A 13,977-nucleotide genomic window follows, 5' to 3' on the forward strand; every position below is an offset into this window, starting at 1 on the left:
GTAGAAAAGATGGTTGGCCCTAAATCCATTGTTGTCATTGCTGGCTACAGTTGCTGTCCTAATCTCATTCAGATGCTGTTCACTGTATCAAGTGCCCAGAAGACCAGTATGCAAACAAGAACGAAGAGCGGAGTATCCCAAGGTTATAACTTTCCTGTCCTATCAAGAGCCCTTGGGGATAGTTTTGGTTTCTCTTGCAACGTCCCTTGCCGTCACCACAGTACTGGTGATACAAATCTTTCTAAAGAACTGGAACACTCCCATTGTCAAAGCCAACAATCACAATCTCACTTGCATTCTTCTCATCTCCATTCTACTTGGCTACCTCTCCTCCTTGTTATTCATTGGCAAGCCTGGGAAGATGACCTGCCTTCTCCGGCAAACAGCTTTTGGAGTTATTTTCTCTGTTGCTATTTCTTGCATGTTGGCAAAAACTGCCACTGTATTTCTGGCCTTCATGGCAATACAGCCAGGAAACAAGATGAGGAGATGGCTAGGGAAAAGAATGGCCAACTTCATTGTTCTCTCCTGCTCCCTCATTCAAGAAGGTATTTGTATTGTCTGGCTATTGAGCTATCCTCCCTTTCCAGAGGTTGACATGTACTCGCAGGCTGGGCAAATCACAGTGGAATGTAATGAAGGCTCCACTGCCATGTTCTACACTGTCCTGGGCTTCATGGGGTTCCTGGCCCTCATCAGCTTCACTGTTGCTTTCTTTGTCAGAAGCCTGCCTGATACTTTCAATGAAGCCAAGTTCATCACTTTCAGCATGCTGGTGTTTTGCAGTGTTTGGATCTCTTTTATCACACCTTACCTGAGCACCAAAGGGAAAACCATAGTAGCTGTTGAAGTCTTTGCCATCTTGGCCTCCAACACTGGAATACTGGTTTGCATCTTTCTCCCCAAATGCTACATCATCTTGCTGAATCCTGATTTAAACTTCAAGAAGTTTTTAATCGAGAAAAAGAATTATTCAACTTGATTATAAATTAATAGGTCTGATTACCCCCCTGTTGCAGTCATTTTTTACCAAAAAATAAAAAAGTGAAGCAAATGGTAGTTGCATGTACATGAATCTTTAGCCAAACTAAACAATTAATTGGAGGTGAGTTGCGGGTGTGAGAAATAAATTATGCAAATGAAGGAGAAAAGTCATATTGGAACACTTTCACTTCACGTAGAATTCCTCATATTTTGTCTACGAAGGATTTGCCCTGCCCAAGTTTCTCAGTAATTTAGGCTCTCTGGCTAGGATATGGGAGACGGAATCTTTGCTCAACCATTAAGTTCACTGGATCAAAAGGACAATTACTCTTTTTCAGCCTAACACACCTCACAAGGTAGTTGTGAGAATACAGTGTGGGAGGTGTGACTGATGTATGCCATTCTCAACTCCTGAGAGGAAAACTGTATAAAAATGTAACTGATTCCCAAAACAAAAAGTATTAGAGAAAATCCAACAGCAATTTTAACCTATGCAAATGAAACCCATTTTAGCTCTGAATGTTTATGCAAGTCTACTATCATGTTTCCCATTACAACATTTTCATCTTTTAGTTTTAGCTCTGAATGTTTATGCAAGTCTAGTATCATGTTTTCCATTACAATATTTTCATCTTTAGTCTTGGTGTTTGTACATGCATTTCAGCACTTGATGGCAGTAGTATAAATTGATAAATTTCATGTGTAATTGAACTATCACAGACTATGACCAAATGATTACTTCCTATGAAACACTGTTGTTCCATTCAAACCATGATTTAATAAAATTAATTATAATTTTTGTTGGCTATTCCACTACCTAACTTTCACTATTCCACTAACTATGGAATAGTTTTCCATTGGCAAAAAAAGGAAGAAACCTTTCATAGCCCAGAAAGGTTGCACTGAGTATCATGATACCTGAATGGTTAAAAGACATGTGGGGATTGGGTCTCTTATGGGGAGAAGAATGAGATAAGATTCAATAAAATCCTTGGATGGATCCGATGGAAGATCAGCCATACCATGGTGTGAAGTACATTAATTAGTCACAGAGTCTGAACTACAATTTTACACTATGCACATTTGCAGATATGCTGACTTAATCCTTATGTTACCCACTGTGACCCTTGCTGCATTGCAGGTCAGTTCACTGGAACTGAACAAAGGCAGTGAAATCAGCAAGCATTTGTCAAGACAGAGCAGAATCTGAGTAATCACAAATTGTGCATAATGTACCATGATTTTGTATTATGTCTGAACTGAAACAGTGTGTCTTAATTGAATTGCTATACAGATCCAGCTGTGATTCATGATATGTCAAATATCCAAATGATGAGACATCAAAGGATGGAATAGGGTGTGACTTAGAGGTACAGCATTGTATGCAGAAGGTCCCAGGTTCAAAACCTACCATCTCCAATTAAAGGGAATAGACCGTAGGTAATGGGAAAGACTTCTGCCAGAGACCTGGATAGTTTCTGCCTTTCAGAGTAGACAATATTGACTTAAAAATATATATATTAATAAATATTTATTGGTGAACAAAAGGCAATAAAAAGGTAATAAAAGTTATATTTTTGACTTTGATAGACCAAAAGCTTCAGGTTCAGGACACAAAGCCCAAATGGTTATCACATCCACAGTCTTCCTTTAATGACACAACGTGTCCATATTATTTCAGTTTCAATGGAGATGTTTGCATCAATTATCAACATTCCCATTTCATCAATTAGCCAACATCTCTTGAGACCCTTTGCACTTTTGCTGAGTATAGATAATAGCCAATGGGAGACTTCTCTTTTTGCATAAAGCATGAGATGTGAAAGAAACTAACAAATGGCTCTACAAAGACAGATGAAGAAAGCAGAACGCACTGTACAATATTATACAGAACCTTGAAATTTCTCATTTTTTCCTGAAATAGGTATTTACTTCATTATCTTCTTTAACCTCTCTGTAAAATAACATGGTCTTAAGGCTACAAATATGCTATCACCTATCATGCTGAATCCAGCCTAAAATAGCCATCAATGGAATGGGATTTTCCTGCCTCTCTCCTTCCATTGCAGCCCAATAACCTCCTCAAAATGCTGCTCTGGGGCTCTAGGGACCTTTGAAGTACCTGAGATGAAGGGGCTCTGCAGCAGAAAGTGTGAATTGGTGCAAATTGCCAATTCAATCTGGATCTGACCCATTCTGTGAAATCTTGAAGTTCTCCTTGTGCACTTTCTACACCTGATGCATAAGTGTGATTATGCCTTGCTTCCTTAGTTGTCTTTTGTGCTGGTAAACTAAAACTCTCCAGGACGTCCATGTAGGTGATGGTGGGAGGTGCCATCAAGTCGCAGCCAGCTTTTGGTCACCCTGTAAGGTTTTCAAGGCCAAATGCATCCAAAGGTGGTTTGTCATTTAATGCCTCTGTGTTGCAATCCTGGTATTCCTTGGTGATCTCCCATCCAAGTAGTATCCAGGGCCAGCCCTGCTCAGCTTCTTTGATCTGATGAGATTTGGCTAGCCTGGGCTATCCACGTCAGGGTTTCCTTGTAGGTAAGATACTCCGAATGACCAAAGAATCATTTTGGCTGCCTTTTTAAATCCTGAACTGGATTAACAATGGAGAAATACAAGCCAGCACTCTACTGCATGATCTCCCACCCTACAGAACCTTCCTTTTCTTCCTTTTCCTAAACTTTCCTACTGGTCAGGCAGTTGCACAGTCTACACTATCCTTCTTTGTCTCTGAGCTGAATCCTGTCTCCCTCTGAGGAACCTAGAGATTGCAATAGCTGCATACTGGGTGTTAGGAACATGGGTTGTTGCCCCCATCCCACCCCCGAATCCACATTGGACTGTGCTTTATATTCATCTTATTGGAACTTTTGTATGAACACTCTGAGGAGGGGGGGACAAGATTTATTTATTTTTTAGTACTTACAAGGAAAGCGAGCATAAGCCAGGGATATCAGAGGGTTGTTCACCCATTGCCTATCTTATAAATTCAATTTTTTTTAAAAAAAACCCTGTTCACTTTGCTTTAATCCTAAAAGGAAAGCTACATATCAAATACATGCTTATATAATACTGCTTATGTACATTATGTTAAATTGTATTTCAGGACCTGAAATAACTACGTGTATTTGATATCAAACATCATGCATGGAAACAAGACACTGATCACAGAGCTTATCCTTCTGGGATTTGAGGAGCTCCACGACCTTCAGATCTTTCTATTCCTGGTGTTTCTGGTGATCTACATTTTGACCATAGTGGCCAACTTCCTCACCTTTCTCTTGATAGTGACTGATCAGCATCTACATACCCCCATGTATTTCTTTCTGGGGAATTTATCCTGCCTGGAGATGCTGTACAGCTCAACCATCCTACCCAGGTTACTGTCTGGTCTTTTGACCGGGAAAAAAGTCATATCTTTCAAACAATGCCTCACACAACTATATTTCTTTGGCTGCCTGATTGGTACAGAATGTTATCTCCTCTGTGTAATGTCTTACGATCGTTTCTTAGCTATATGCAAACCCTTTCATTATGCAACTCTTATGAATGAAAAGCTTTGTATCCAGTTAGCAGCTGGCTCCTGGATCAATGGGATTGTGTTTACCTCTATGTATCTGGCCTTTGTGTTACAGCTTTGGTACTGTGGTCCCTATGAAATTGATCATTTCTTTTGTGATTCTCTATCACTCATTGAAATATCATGCAATAATACCAGTTTCGTGAAACAGCTCAGTGTAATCCTGTCTTTCATGTTTACTTTTCCACCATTTCTTTTGACTGTATTGTCCTACGTATATATTATTGCTGCCATCTTGAAAATTCCATCCACTGCTGGAAGGCAAAAGGCCTTTTCCACGTGCTCTTCTCACCTGATTGTTGTCTCTCTTTTCTATGGTTCCTTAATCATTGTGTACATAATACCAAAAACTGAAACTGTGAGAGACGTTAACAAAATATTTTCTCTTTTGTACACAGTCTTGCCCCCCATACTCAACCCTTTGGTATATAGTTTGAGAAACATGGATGTCAGGGAAGCTCTGAGAAAGGCTGTTGGGAAGATTCTGGAAGGGCAATTTGTGAATCAGACATTAAAAGTATGATGGTCTCTTTCACCAGACCTGAAGGTATGACGGAGGTTAATGAATAACTTTTTTTTAAAAAGGAATGATTTACAGATTTTCTTTTTCAGGAATCTTCTTGTCTGTCATTCACTTTGTTCCAGCCAAGGCTGCCAACATCCACACCACACTGATCAGCACCTTCACACACAGTGTACTTCTTCTTGAGGAATTTGCCCTTCTTAAAAACATTCTACAGCTCAACCCACCTGCACAGTCTTAAGACTACAGTCAAAGCTGTTTCTTTCAAAGGATTCATTACGCAACTATATTTCTTCCCTTTCTTGTGGGGCACAGAACATAACCTCCCCTCTAATATGCCTTATGATGATGTCTTAGTCATCTCCAAGTCCCTGCCTTAAGCAACTATTATGAAAGGTAAGCTTCATACTCAGTTAGCAGCAAGCTCTTGGATCGATGACATGGTAACTATCTCTATAGTTATGTGTTTGCATTTTAGCACTATGACTATGGTATCATAGTCCCAATGAAATGCGTCATTTCTCCCAGGTGAGTCTCTCCCATCAAGAAAACTGTTCTGCAATGATGCCAGCCTAATGAAGCTTGCTTGTTATATCATGGGTTTTAAATTTGCTTCCCCCATTTTATTTTGACTCTGTTATCTTATGTGCATATTACTGGTGGAAGAGCTTCTGGCATCAGAAGAAAACTCTTTGGGAGGGAGGAAAGCTATGATGCAAGCCTTCACTCCTATCCCATGGAATATAAGACAACATGCATGGGGGTTCCACCCAAGCACTGACTAGACTCATACTTGCTTAGCTTTATGTGCCATCAGAGGTTATTGTTCTTGTACTTTTTGTTAAATAAAAAATAACATTTTGTAAAGTGTAATGGGTGAATCCAGCTATTCTTTGTCTTCCTCCAACTTAAGTTGCTGTTCCTCCAACAGAACAGTCACCTAAGTTGCAGGAAGACTTGGAGAGAGACTTCAGAAGTGAGACAAAAGAAAAGGATACGATGGAGTAGGATTCACCCCAATATTTCTGAATGACGACTACTATGGTAAGTTAAAAACTAACAAATGCATACAACTTTGTGAACCAGGGGATACTTGGTTATAGCTTGGTATAAATATAGTTCTGTGTACTGAGTACACACTTAATGTACTCAAACAGCAGATGAAATAGGAGGGTGATGTTATTACAAAGATACATGTTAGTGTTGCTATCCTGAAAACCCCTTCTGTCACTGGGAGGCAGAAGGCTCTCCCTCCTTTTTTTACACCTTATTTTAAATTTTAATTAATTGAATTATTTAGTAATATGCTTTGGGGGATGTATGTTGTTTGTATTTTAACTGTTGTATCTTTTAAGGTTGTGATGGACTTTGCCGATTAGCAACCAATAAATGATGATGATGATGATGAAGATGCTGCTGTTGCTGCTAGCAAAATATCATGTGACCTGGGACCACTAGAAAAGAATGTTCCTTTAAATGGGACTTTATTGCCTAACAGGACTGAGCCCTAAGTGATTTATGGCTCATATAATTTATTTTACACTACCCATGTGAGGTAGATTACCATTATGTCTAAGAATAGGTTCTAAGGTCACCTAACAAACATGTGAATTTAATTAGAATGTTTCATGTTCAGATGAACATTACCCCATTGTAATTCAAACTAAAAGTTCTGTTCTGTGACCTGTATCATTTCTAATTTTTAGAATTTATATTCCATCTTCTGTGTCACCACAACGACACTGAAGTAGTGTACAGCCAATTTCAAAACTGTAATAATGTATTAAAGCAATGTCCTAGACTTCATTGGCTTGCCTGGTACATCTTTTTGGTGGCAATTTTGTTTACTCATAATGAAGCTTTGTTCTGGCCAGAATTTCAAGCAGTGCCTTGCAAATAATAAAGAGCACATTGGCTCAGGATCACTGAAGAACTATACAAGAAAGACCTTGATGTCCTTGACAACCACAACGGTATAATCACTGACCTCGAGCCAGACATCCTGCAATGTGAAGTTAAATAGGCCTTAGAAAGCATTACTAACAACAAAGGTAGTGGAGGTGATGGTATCCCAGCTGAGCTATTCAAAGTCTTAGAAGATGATGCTGTTAAAGTGCTGCACTCAATTTGCCAGCAAATTTGGAAAACGCAACAGTGGCCACAGGATTGGAAAAGGTCAGTATACATTCCAATCCCAAAGAAGGGCAATGCCAAGGAATGTTCAAACTATCGCACAATTGCACTCATATCACAAACCAGCAAGGTCATGCTCAAGATTGTACAAGCTAGGCTTCAGCAGTACAGGGATAGAGAACTGCCAGAAGTACAAGCTGGGTTTTGAAGAGGTAGAGGAACTAGAGATCAAATTGCCAACATTCGCTGGATTATGGAGAAAGCAAGAGAGTACCAGAAAAACATCTACTTCTGCTTCATTGACTATGCTAAAGCCTTTGACTGTGTGGATCACAACAAACTATGGCAGGTCCTTAAAGAGATGGGAGTACCAGACCACCTCACATGTCTCTTGAGAAACCTGTATAAAGGTCAAGAAGCGACAGTTAGAACCGGATATGGAACAACTGATTGGTTTAGCATAGGAAAAGGAGTACGACAAGGATGATATTGTCACCTTGCTTATTTAATATATATCATTCCTTGGCAAATAGAAGGGGAAGTCATGGAAGTGGTGACAGACTTCATGTTCTTGGGATCCCACATCACCGCAGACTGTGACTGCAGCCATGAAATTAAAAGACACCTGCTCCTTCGGAGGAAAGCGATGGCGAACCTAAACAGCATGATAAAAAGTAGAGACATCACCCTGCCAACAAAAGTCCACATGGTCAAAGCAATGGTATTCCCAGTAGTCATGTATGGCTGCGAGAGTTGGACTATAAGGAAGGCTGAGCGCCGAAGAATAGATTCTTTTGAACTATGGTGCTGGAGAAGACTCTTGAGAGTCCCTTGGACTGCAAGAAGATCAAATCAGTCAATCCTAAAAGAAATCAACCCTGACTGTTCCCTGGAAGGCCAGATAATGAAACTGAAGTTCAAATACTTTGGCCACCACATGAGAAGGGAGCACTCACTGGAGAAGACCCTGATGCTGGGAAAGATTGAAGGTCAAAGAAGATGGGGACAGCAAAGGATGAGATGGTTAGACAGTGTCATAGATGCAATGAACATGAAATTGAGCAAACTTCAGAGGACGGCAGAAGACCGGAAGGCCTGGCGTGATTTGGTCCATGGGGTCCTGAAAGGTTAAAATGTTCCCCCACTGGTTTTTGAATGTTGTGGTTTCTAATAGTAGTAGTAGAAAGAGTAAGAGTCCAGTAGCACCTTAAAGACTAACAAAATTTGTGGTAGGGTATGTGCTTCCATGAGTCACTTCTTCAGATTTATTTCCATTTATTCTTTGCATTCTCCTGGATTGAGTCCTCCTGGACCAAATTGAGACCTAGGTTTCCTGTCTCATTACCAGTGCTGATATCTCCACACCTACTCCCCCTCTGCATATCACACCTAATCCAATCATGCCTGCCATTGCCATTTGGTATCTGAAATCATCTTTATAAAGCTTATATCTCTAGTACCTCATGTTACATTTTATGGCACACATAGCCCAGCCTGACAAAGTGACATTTATGTCAGATCTGGCCCTCATAACAAATGAGTTTGACACCTCTGCACTAGTGTATTGTGTCTTCTCTGAGGGATATGGTTACAAGCACATTAACGGTGTGACTTCAGAGGACAGAAGGGGGATTACATTAGTGTATTAAGGGACAAATCCAAAGGCTTCCAAAGGCAATTTCAGTCATGTCTTGCCTTCCAAAGGCTTCCAAAGGCAATTTCAGTCATGTCTTGCCTTCCAAAGGCTTCCAAAGGCAATTTCAGTCATGTCTTGCCTTTCTGCCAGTACCTTGTGCTCATTGACTATTTCAAAATTGGCATGGACCATAGTGTACAGATCAATAGAACCTGACTGAGTAGGGTGCTGAATGCTATTCCTTCTAATGCTCACTTTGGAAAAGAGTTCAGTTTTTGGCCCATAGTGGGAATACACCAACCCATGCAGAGTGCAATATTACCAGTTTTACTGATGCCCTTAGGCTTCTACCAAAATTTCATAGAGATATCTTCTATGAAGAAAGTCCTAGGTCCCATTCACACTGGCCAGAGAACGTGGGGAGGAGGTGTGGCTTTTTGCTGCGCCGCACTTGTGACCCGGCCAAACACGATCAAATGCAATGGCAGGGAATCAGGGGTAGCAGTTTGTCGAGGCACGTTTCCGGTGTGCTTCATGCAGTGCTGGAGCGATCAGATGGAGGATGTCCATCTGTGGCCCATCACAAGCGTAAAATAGTGGAGTTTCTGCAGTAGCTTTTAACTCCAGATCTTTGGCGGGATGCAACGGCTTGCCAACAGGTGCACGGCGTTTGCCAGATGTGCTTGCGTGATCGCACCCATTAAATCTGTCTGACATCTGTGAGTATCTTGCGGCAACTTCTCTGTGTGATTGGAGCCCTAGATGGGCTTAGGTCCAGTTGGAGGTAAATATGGTTTGGCTGTTGCCTAAGATGCTGTTGGCCAAGATTCTGAAAAGCATGGGTTACAGAACAACAACTGGAGCCCTCCCTGAGAGAAATCCAGTCTTCAAAGGATACCACGAGGACACATAACTGTCCACTAAGAGATACCACAGAGGTGTGATGTCTATGGTTAAAGGCACAAGAGCACAGACCACTTGAAGCTACTGGATAGCCTTGGGCAAGCCATAGTTCTGTCAGAGCTGTCCTTGAAAGAGCAGTTCTTGAAAGAGGTCTCTCAGCCCTACCTACCTCACAGGGTGTCTGTTGTGCGGAAGGGAAGGGAAAGGAGTTTGTAAGCCACTCTGAGACTCCGAGTGAAGGGTGGGGTATAAATCCAATCTCTTCTTCAATCTCTTCTTCTCTAATCCCCTTCTCACAAATAGCTTTCAAGCAATAAGTAAAATTTAGAAAATGACCAGGTTATAATCTTTAGTTGACTCCACTGTGATCAAAATACCAATGTGAAGACTGGAATATGAATCAGTTGTCATGATTTTACTTAGGTAATATCAGTAGTAACCCTTCATCTGCTGCCTTCCCTTTATTTGTGTTTAAGGCTAACCAGATAAATTAGCACATTGTGAAATATTCTGAAAGCAGACCCCTTGCTTTGTGCTTTTCTCAAGGCTTTTTTCACCTCGTTGTTTCTCAAGCTGTATATGAGTGGATTGACTAAAGGGGGAAGGATGGTATACAAGAGAGAAAAAGCTTTGTTCAGGGCAGATGAGTTTGGTAACATATACACAGTCATTAAAGAGCCATAGTAAGTAGAAACAACAATAAGGTGAGAAGAGCAGGTAGAGAAGGCCTTTTGCCTTCCGGTGGTGGTTGAGATTCTTAGGATGGCAGTTACGATAAATACATAGGATGTGCAAGTTAGAAGAAATGGGGGCATTGTGTATACAAATAGCAAGATTACATTAACCCGTTCTACTAGCCCTGTATCACTGCAGGAGAGTTTTTTCAGGGGAACAGTATCACAAAAGTAATGATCAATTTCATTAGGGCCACAGTATGTTAACTGCAGCATCAGAACCATTATAATGGAAATGCCTATTAAACCACTGATCCACGACACAGCTGCTAACTGGATACACTTCTTAGTGTTCATAATTGTCCCATAATGCAGTGGTTTACAGATTGCCAAATACCTGTCATAGGACATCACAGACAGCAAATAACATTCAGCCCCTAAACAATAGCCAAAGAAAAATAATTGCAAGAAGCAACTGCTGAATGAAATGGGTTTCCCATTCCTCAAAAGGGTGTCCAGCATTACAGGGATGAGTGTTGAGCTGTAGCAGATCTCCAAGCAAGACAGGTTGCCAAGGAAGAAGTACATGGGGGTGTGAAGATGCTGATTGGTCATCACAATCACAACAATAAGAAGATTCCCTGCCATTGTCACCAAATAGATGAGAAGAAATCCTAGAAAGAGGAGGACTTGCAGATTCTTCAGATCTTGGAAACCCAGGAGGATAAACTCGGTGACAAGCGTTAGGTTTCCTTTTTCTCGCCATTCCATTCAATTAATGTTTCCTTTCTCAGTCATGGTGACATCTATGAGCCACTGTAACATAAACAATCAACATATATATTTAAGGCATTGAGAGCATTGTGACCTAATCTAATCTAATGAATTTGCAATTTAATTAGTTAATGCAATCTAATTAATTTGTATTTGTTCAACATCCAAAATAACTCATCTCCAATTATGCTTCATCTCCAAATTATGTCCTCCCTCCCTCCCTCCGTCCCTTCATTCCTTCCCCTTTTTGTTCATGGACACAAGGTCTTGAACAACCCACAACCATAGAATAATGACACACTTACAACCCACAACCATAGAATAATGACACATATTTTTTCTAAAGGATTTTAATTTAACTTTAAGAACATAAGAACATAAGAGAAGTCGATGTTGGATCAGGCCAAAGGCCCATCCAGACCAACACTCTGTCACACAGTGGCCAAAAATACCAGGTGCCATCAGGAGGTCCAGGAGGTCCAACAGTGGGGCCAGGACACTAGAAGCTCTCCCACTGCTGGCCCCCCAAAGACCAAGAATACAGAGCACCCCTTGCCCCAGACTGAGAGTTCCTATCTATACCTTGTGGCTAATAGCCACTGATGGACCTCTGCTCCATATGTTTATCTAATTCCCTCTTGAAGCCATCCATGCTTGTAGCCACCATAATCTCCTGTGGCAGTGAATTCACCTTTGGGTGATGAAGTACTTCCTTTTATTTGTTCTAATCCGGCTGCTCAGCAATTTCATTGAGTGCCCACAAGTTCTTGTATGTCTAGAAGAAGAAGCATGTATGTCTAGAAGAAGCATGTACATCTAGAAGAAGAAGCTGCCAAAAACTTTGTAACGGCTGATGTACAGTCATAGTTTACACCGAAATGTAGGGTTTGGGAAGCTGAATTGGGTGAGATGTTATTGTGCACCAAAATCTGCCTCTGAATACACAACTCTGTCTCCTTTTTTTAGCAAGAGTTTTTAGTGAGAGCCAGTTTGGTGTAGTGGTTAAGTGTGCGGACTCTAATCTGGGAGAACCGGGTTTGATTCCCCACTCCTCCACTTGCACCTGCTGATGTGACCTTGGGTCAGTCACAAGCTCTGGCACAGCTGTCCTTGAAAAAGAGCAGTTTGTGTCAGAGTTCTCTCAGCCCCACCCACCTCACAGGGTTTCTGTTGTGGGGAGGGGAAGGGAAAGGAGTTTGTAAGCCGCTCTGAGACTCCAAGTGAAGGGCGGGGTATAAATCCAATCTCTTCTTCTTCTTCTTAATCCACCATTATGTGTGAGATGGTATTGATAATGTCAGAACCACATTGACAAAATCTATCTGAAAAAAGGAATACCACAAACCTGCCATAAAAATTCATAGAAGGGAAGGCATTTAAACATGCTAACATAAACGATCAACACCCTGAGAGAACAGTAAGGGAAGATAAATAATGAGATTCTCCTGTTGGAATAATTATTAGTGCTAATGGGGAGCGCTTCCTCTACTCCACCTTCCTCTAATCCAGACGGAAATAAAATAAAGCTTAGTTATTAGATACGTTAGTCTTTTCCTGACGTCCAAAGGATATTTAGGCAATATCTTCAGGAGAGACTCGAGTTGGCAAAAAATTGTAATCTTATGTCCTGAGCCAGCGGCTTTATGTAGAATCCTAAAATTTAGCTCTAAAATTTAAAGCATGGAGCCACTGAATACACAACTCTGTCTCCTTTTTTTTAGCACGGGTGAATCCACCATTATGTGTGAGAGGGTGTTGATAATGTGAGAACCACATTGACAAAATCTATCTGAAAAGGGGATACCACAAACCTGCCATAAAAATTCATAGAAGGGAAGGCATTTAAACATGCTAACTTAGGCTGCGGTCACACGGAACATTAGCCATGCAAGAGAGACGGAAGACAGGTAGATTTTCCGGGTGCGATCTCACTGTCACATCTGGGACGCGTAGCGCTTCCGTTGCACAACCGAGGCTTCACAGTGAAAACGCGCTGCAAAAAAACTAGTACCTCGGAGGTACTAGTTTCCGGAAACTATGGGGCAAGGGCGGGCGTCTGATCGTGTTTCCAGTGGCATCCGGCGCCCACCCATGTCCCCCTGCGCCCAAGGGTTTCCCCCCCCAAGTCTCCGTGGATGCACACACGCACCTAATGGAGCATGCGCATTCATCGTGTACACAAAAAAGAACGCCAGTTTGCTGCACCATGCGCTTCTTCGTTGTGCGCAGGCTAGTCCTGTGAACGGCACCTCTCCCTACCCACGGAACCTCCACGGAACCTCCACAGGACCTCCACGGGAGGTCTGATCGCTTAACCATGCATTTGTTTGCCCCGGGGCACACAGCCCCGCTCCCCCCCCCTGCATTTTCCTGTCCGTGTGACCGGAGCCATAAATGATCAACACCCTGAGAGAACAGTAAGGGAAGATAAATAATAAGGAGATTCTCCTGTTGAAATAATTATTAGCGCTAATGGGGAGCACTTCCTTTACTCCACCTTCCTCTACTCCAGACGGAAATAAAATCAAGCTCAGTTATTAGATATGTTAGTCTTTTCCTGACATCCAAAGGATATTTAGGCAATATCGTCAGGAGAGACTCCAGGTGGCAAAAAATTGTAATCTTATCTCCTGAGCCAGCGGCTTTATGTGGAATCCTAAAATTTAGCTCTAAAATGTAAAGCATGGAACCACACTAGTGCTTCAACTGATTTAATGCCTAGTTCTAGCCTAATTGCCAGGGTGGCAATACATGAGGGAAG

General features: G+C 41.5%; 2 protein-coding genes across 2 annotated transcripts; one reads left to right on the plus strand and one right to left on the minus strand.

The window, feature by feature from the left end:
* The first annotated feature begins 4,136 nt into the window (after positions 1-4,136).
* LOC107107595 (olfactory receptor 1019-like) lies at positions 4,137-5,096 on the plus strand. The gene has a single exon (XM_015407902.1). It carries the CDS (start codon positions 4,137-4,139, stop codon positions 5,094-5,096), a length of 960 nt encoding a protein of 319 aa, XP_015263388.1.
* A 5,133-nt stretch (positions 5,097-10,229) lies between these two features.
* LOC107107596 (olfactory receptor 2AP1-like) lies at positions 10,230-11,213 on the minus strand. Its single transcript, XM_015407903.1, has one exon. The coding sequence runs from the start codon at positions 11,211-11,213 to the stop codon at positions 10,230-10,232; it is 984 nt and encodes a 327-aa protein (XP_015263389.1).
* Between the last annotated feature and the right edge of the window lie 2,764 nt (positions 11,214-13,977).

Source organism: Gekko japonicus, unplaced genomic scaffold (assembly GCF_001447785.1).
Source record: "Gekko japonicus isolate JY-2015 unplaced genomic scaffold, Gekko_japonicus_V1.1 scaffold4618, whole genome shotgun sequence".
NCBI classification, from domain to species: Eukaryota; Metazoa; Chordata; class Lepidosauria; order Squamata; family Gekkonidae; genus Gekko; species Gekko japonicus.

Bases quoted from the DNA above. Each gene is read 5' to 3' on its own strand.
- LOC107107595 (XM_015407902.1), top strand. From the start codon at position 4,137: ATGCATGGAAACAAGACACTGATCACAGAGCTTATCCTTCTGGGATTT.
- LOC107107596 (XM_015407903.1), bottom strand. From the start codon at position 11,213: ATGGAATGGCGAGAAAAAGGAAACCTAACGCTTGTCACCGAGTTTATC.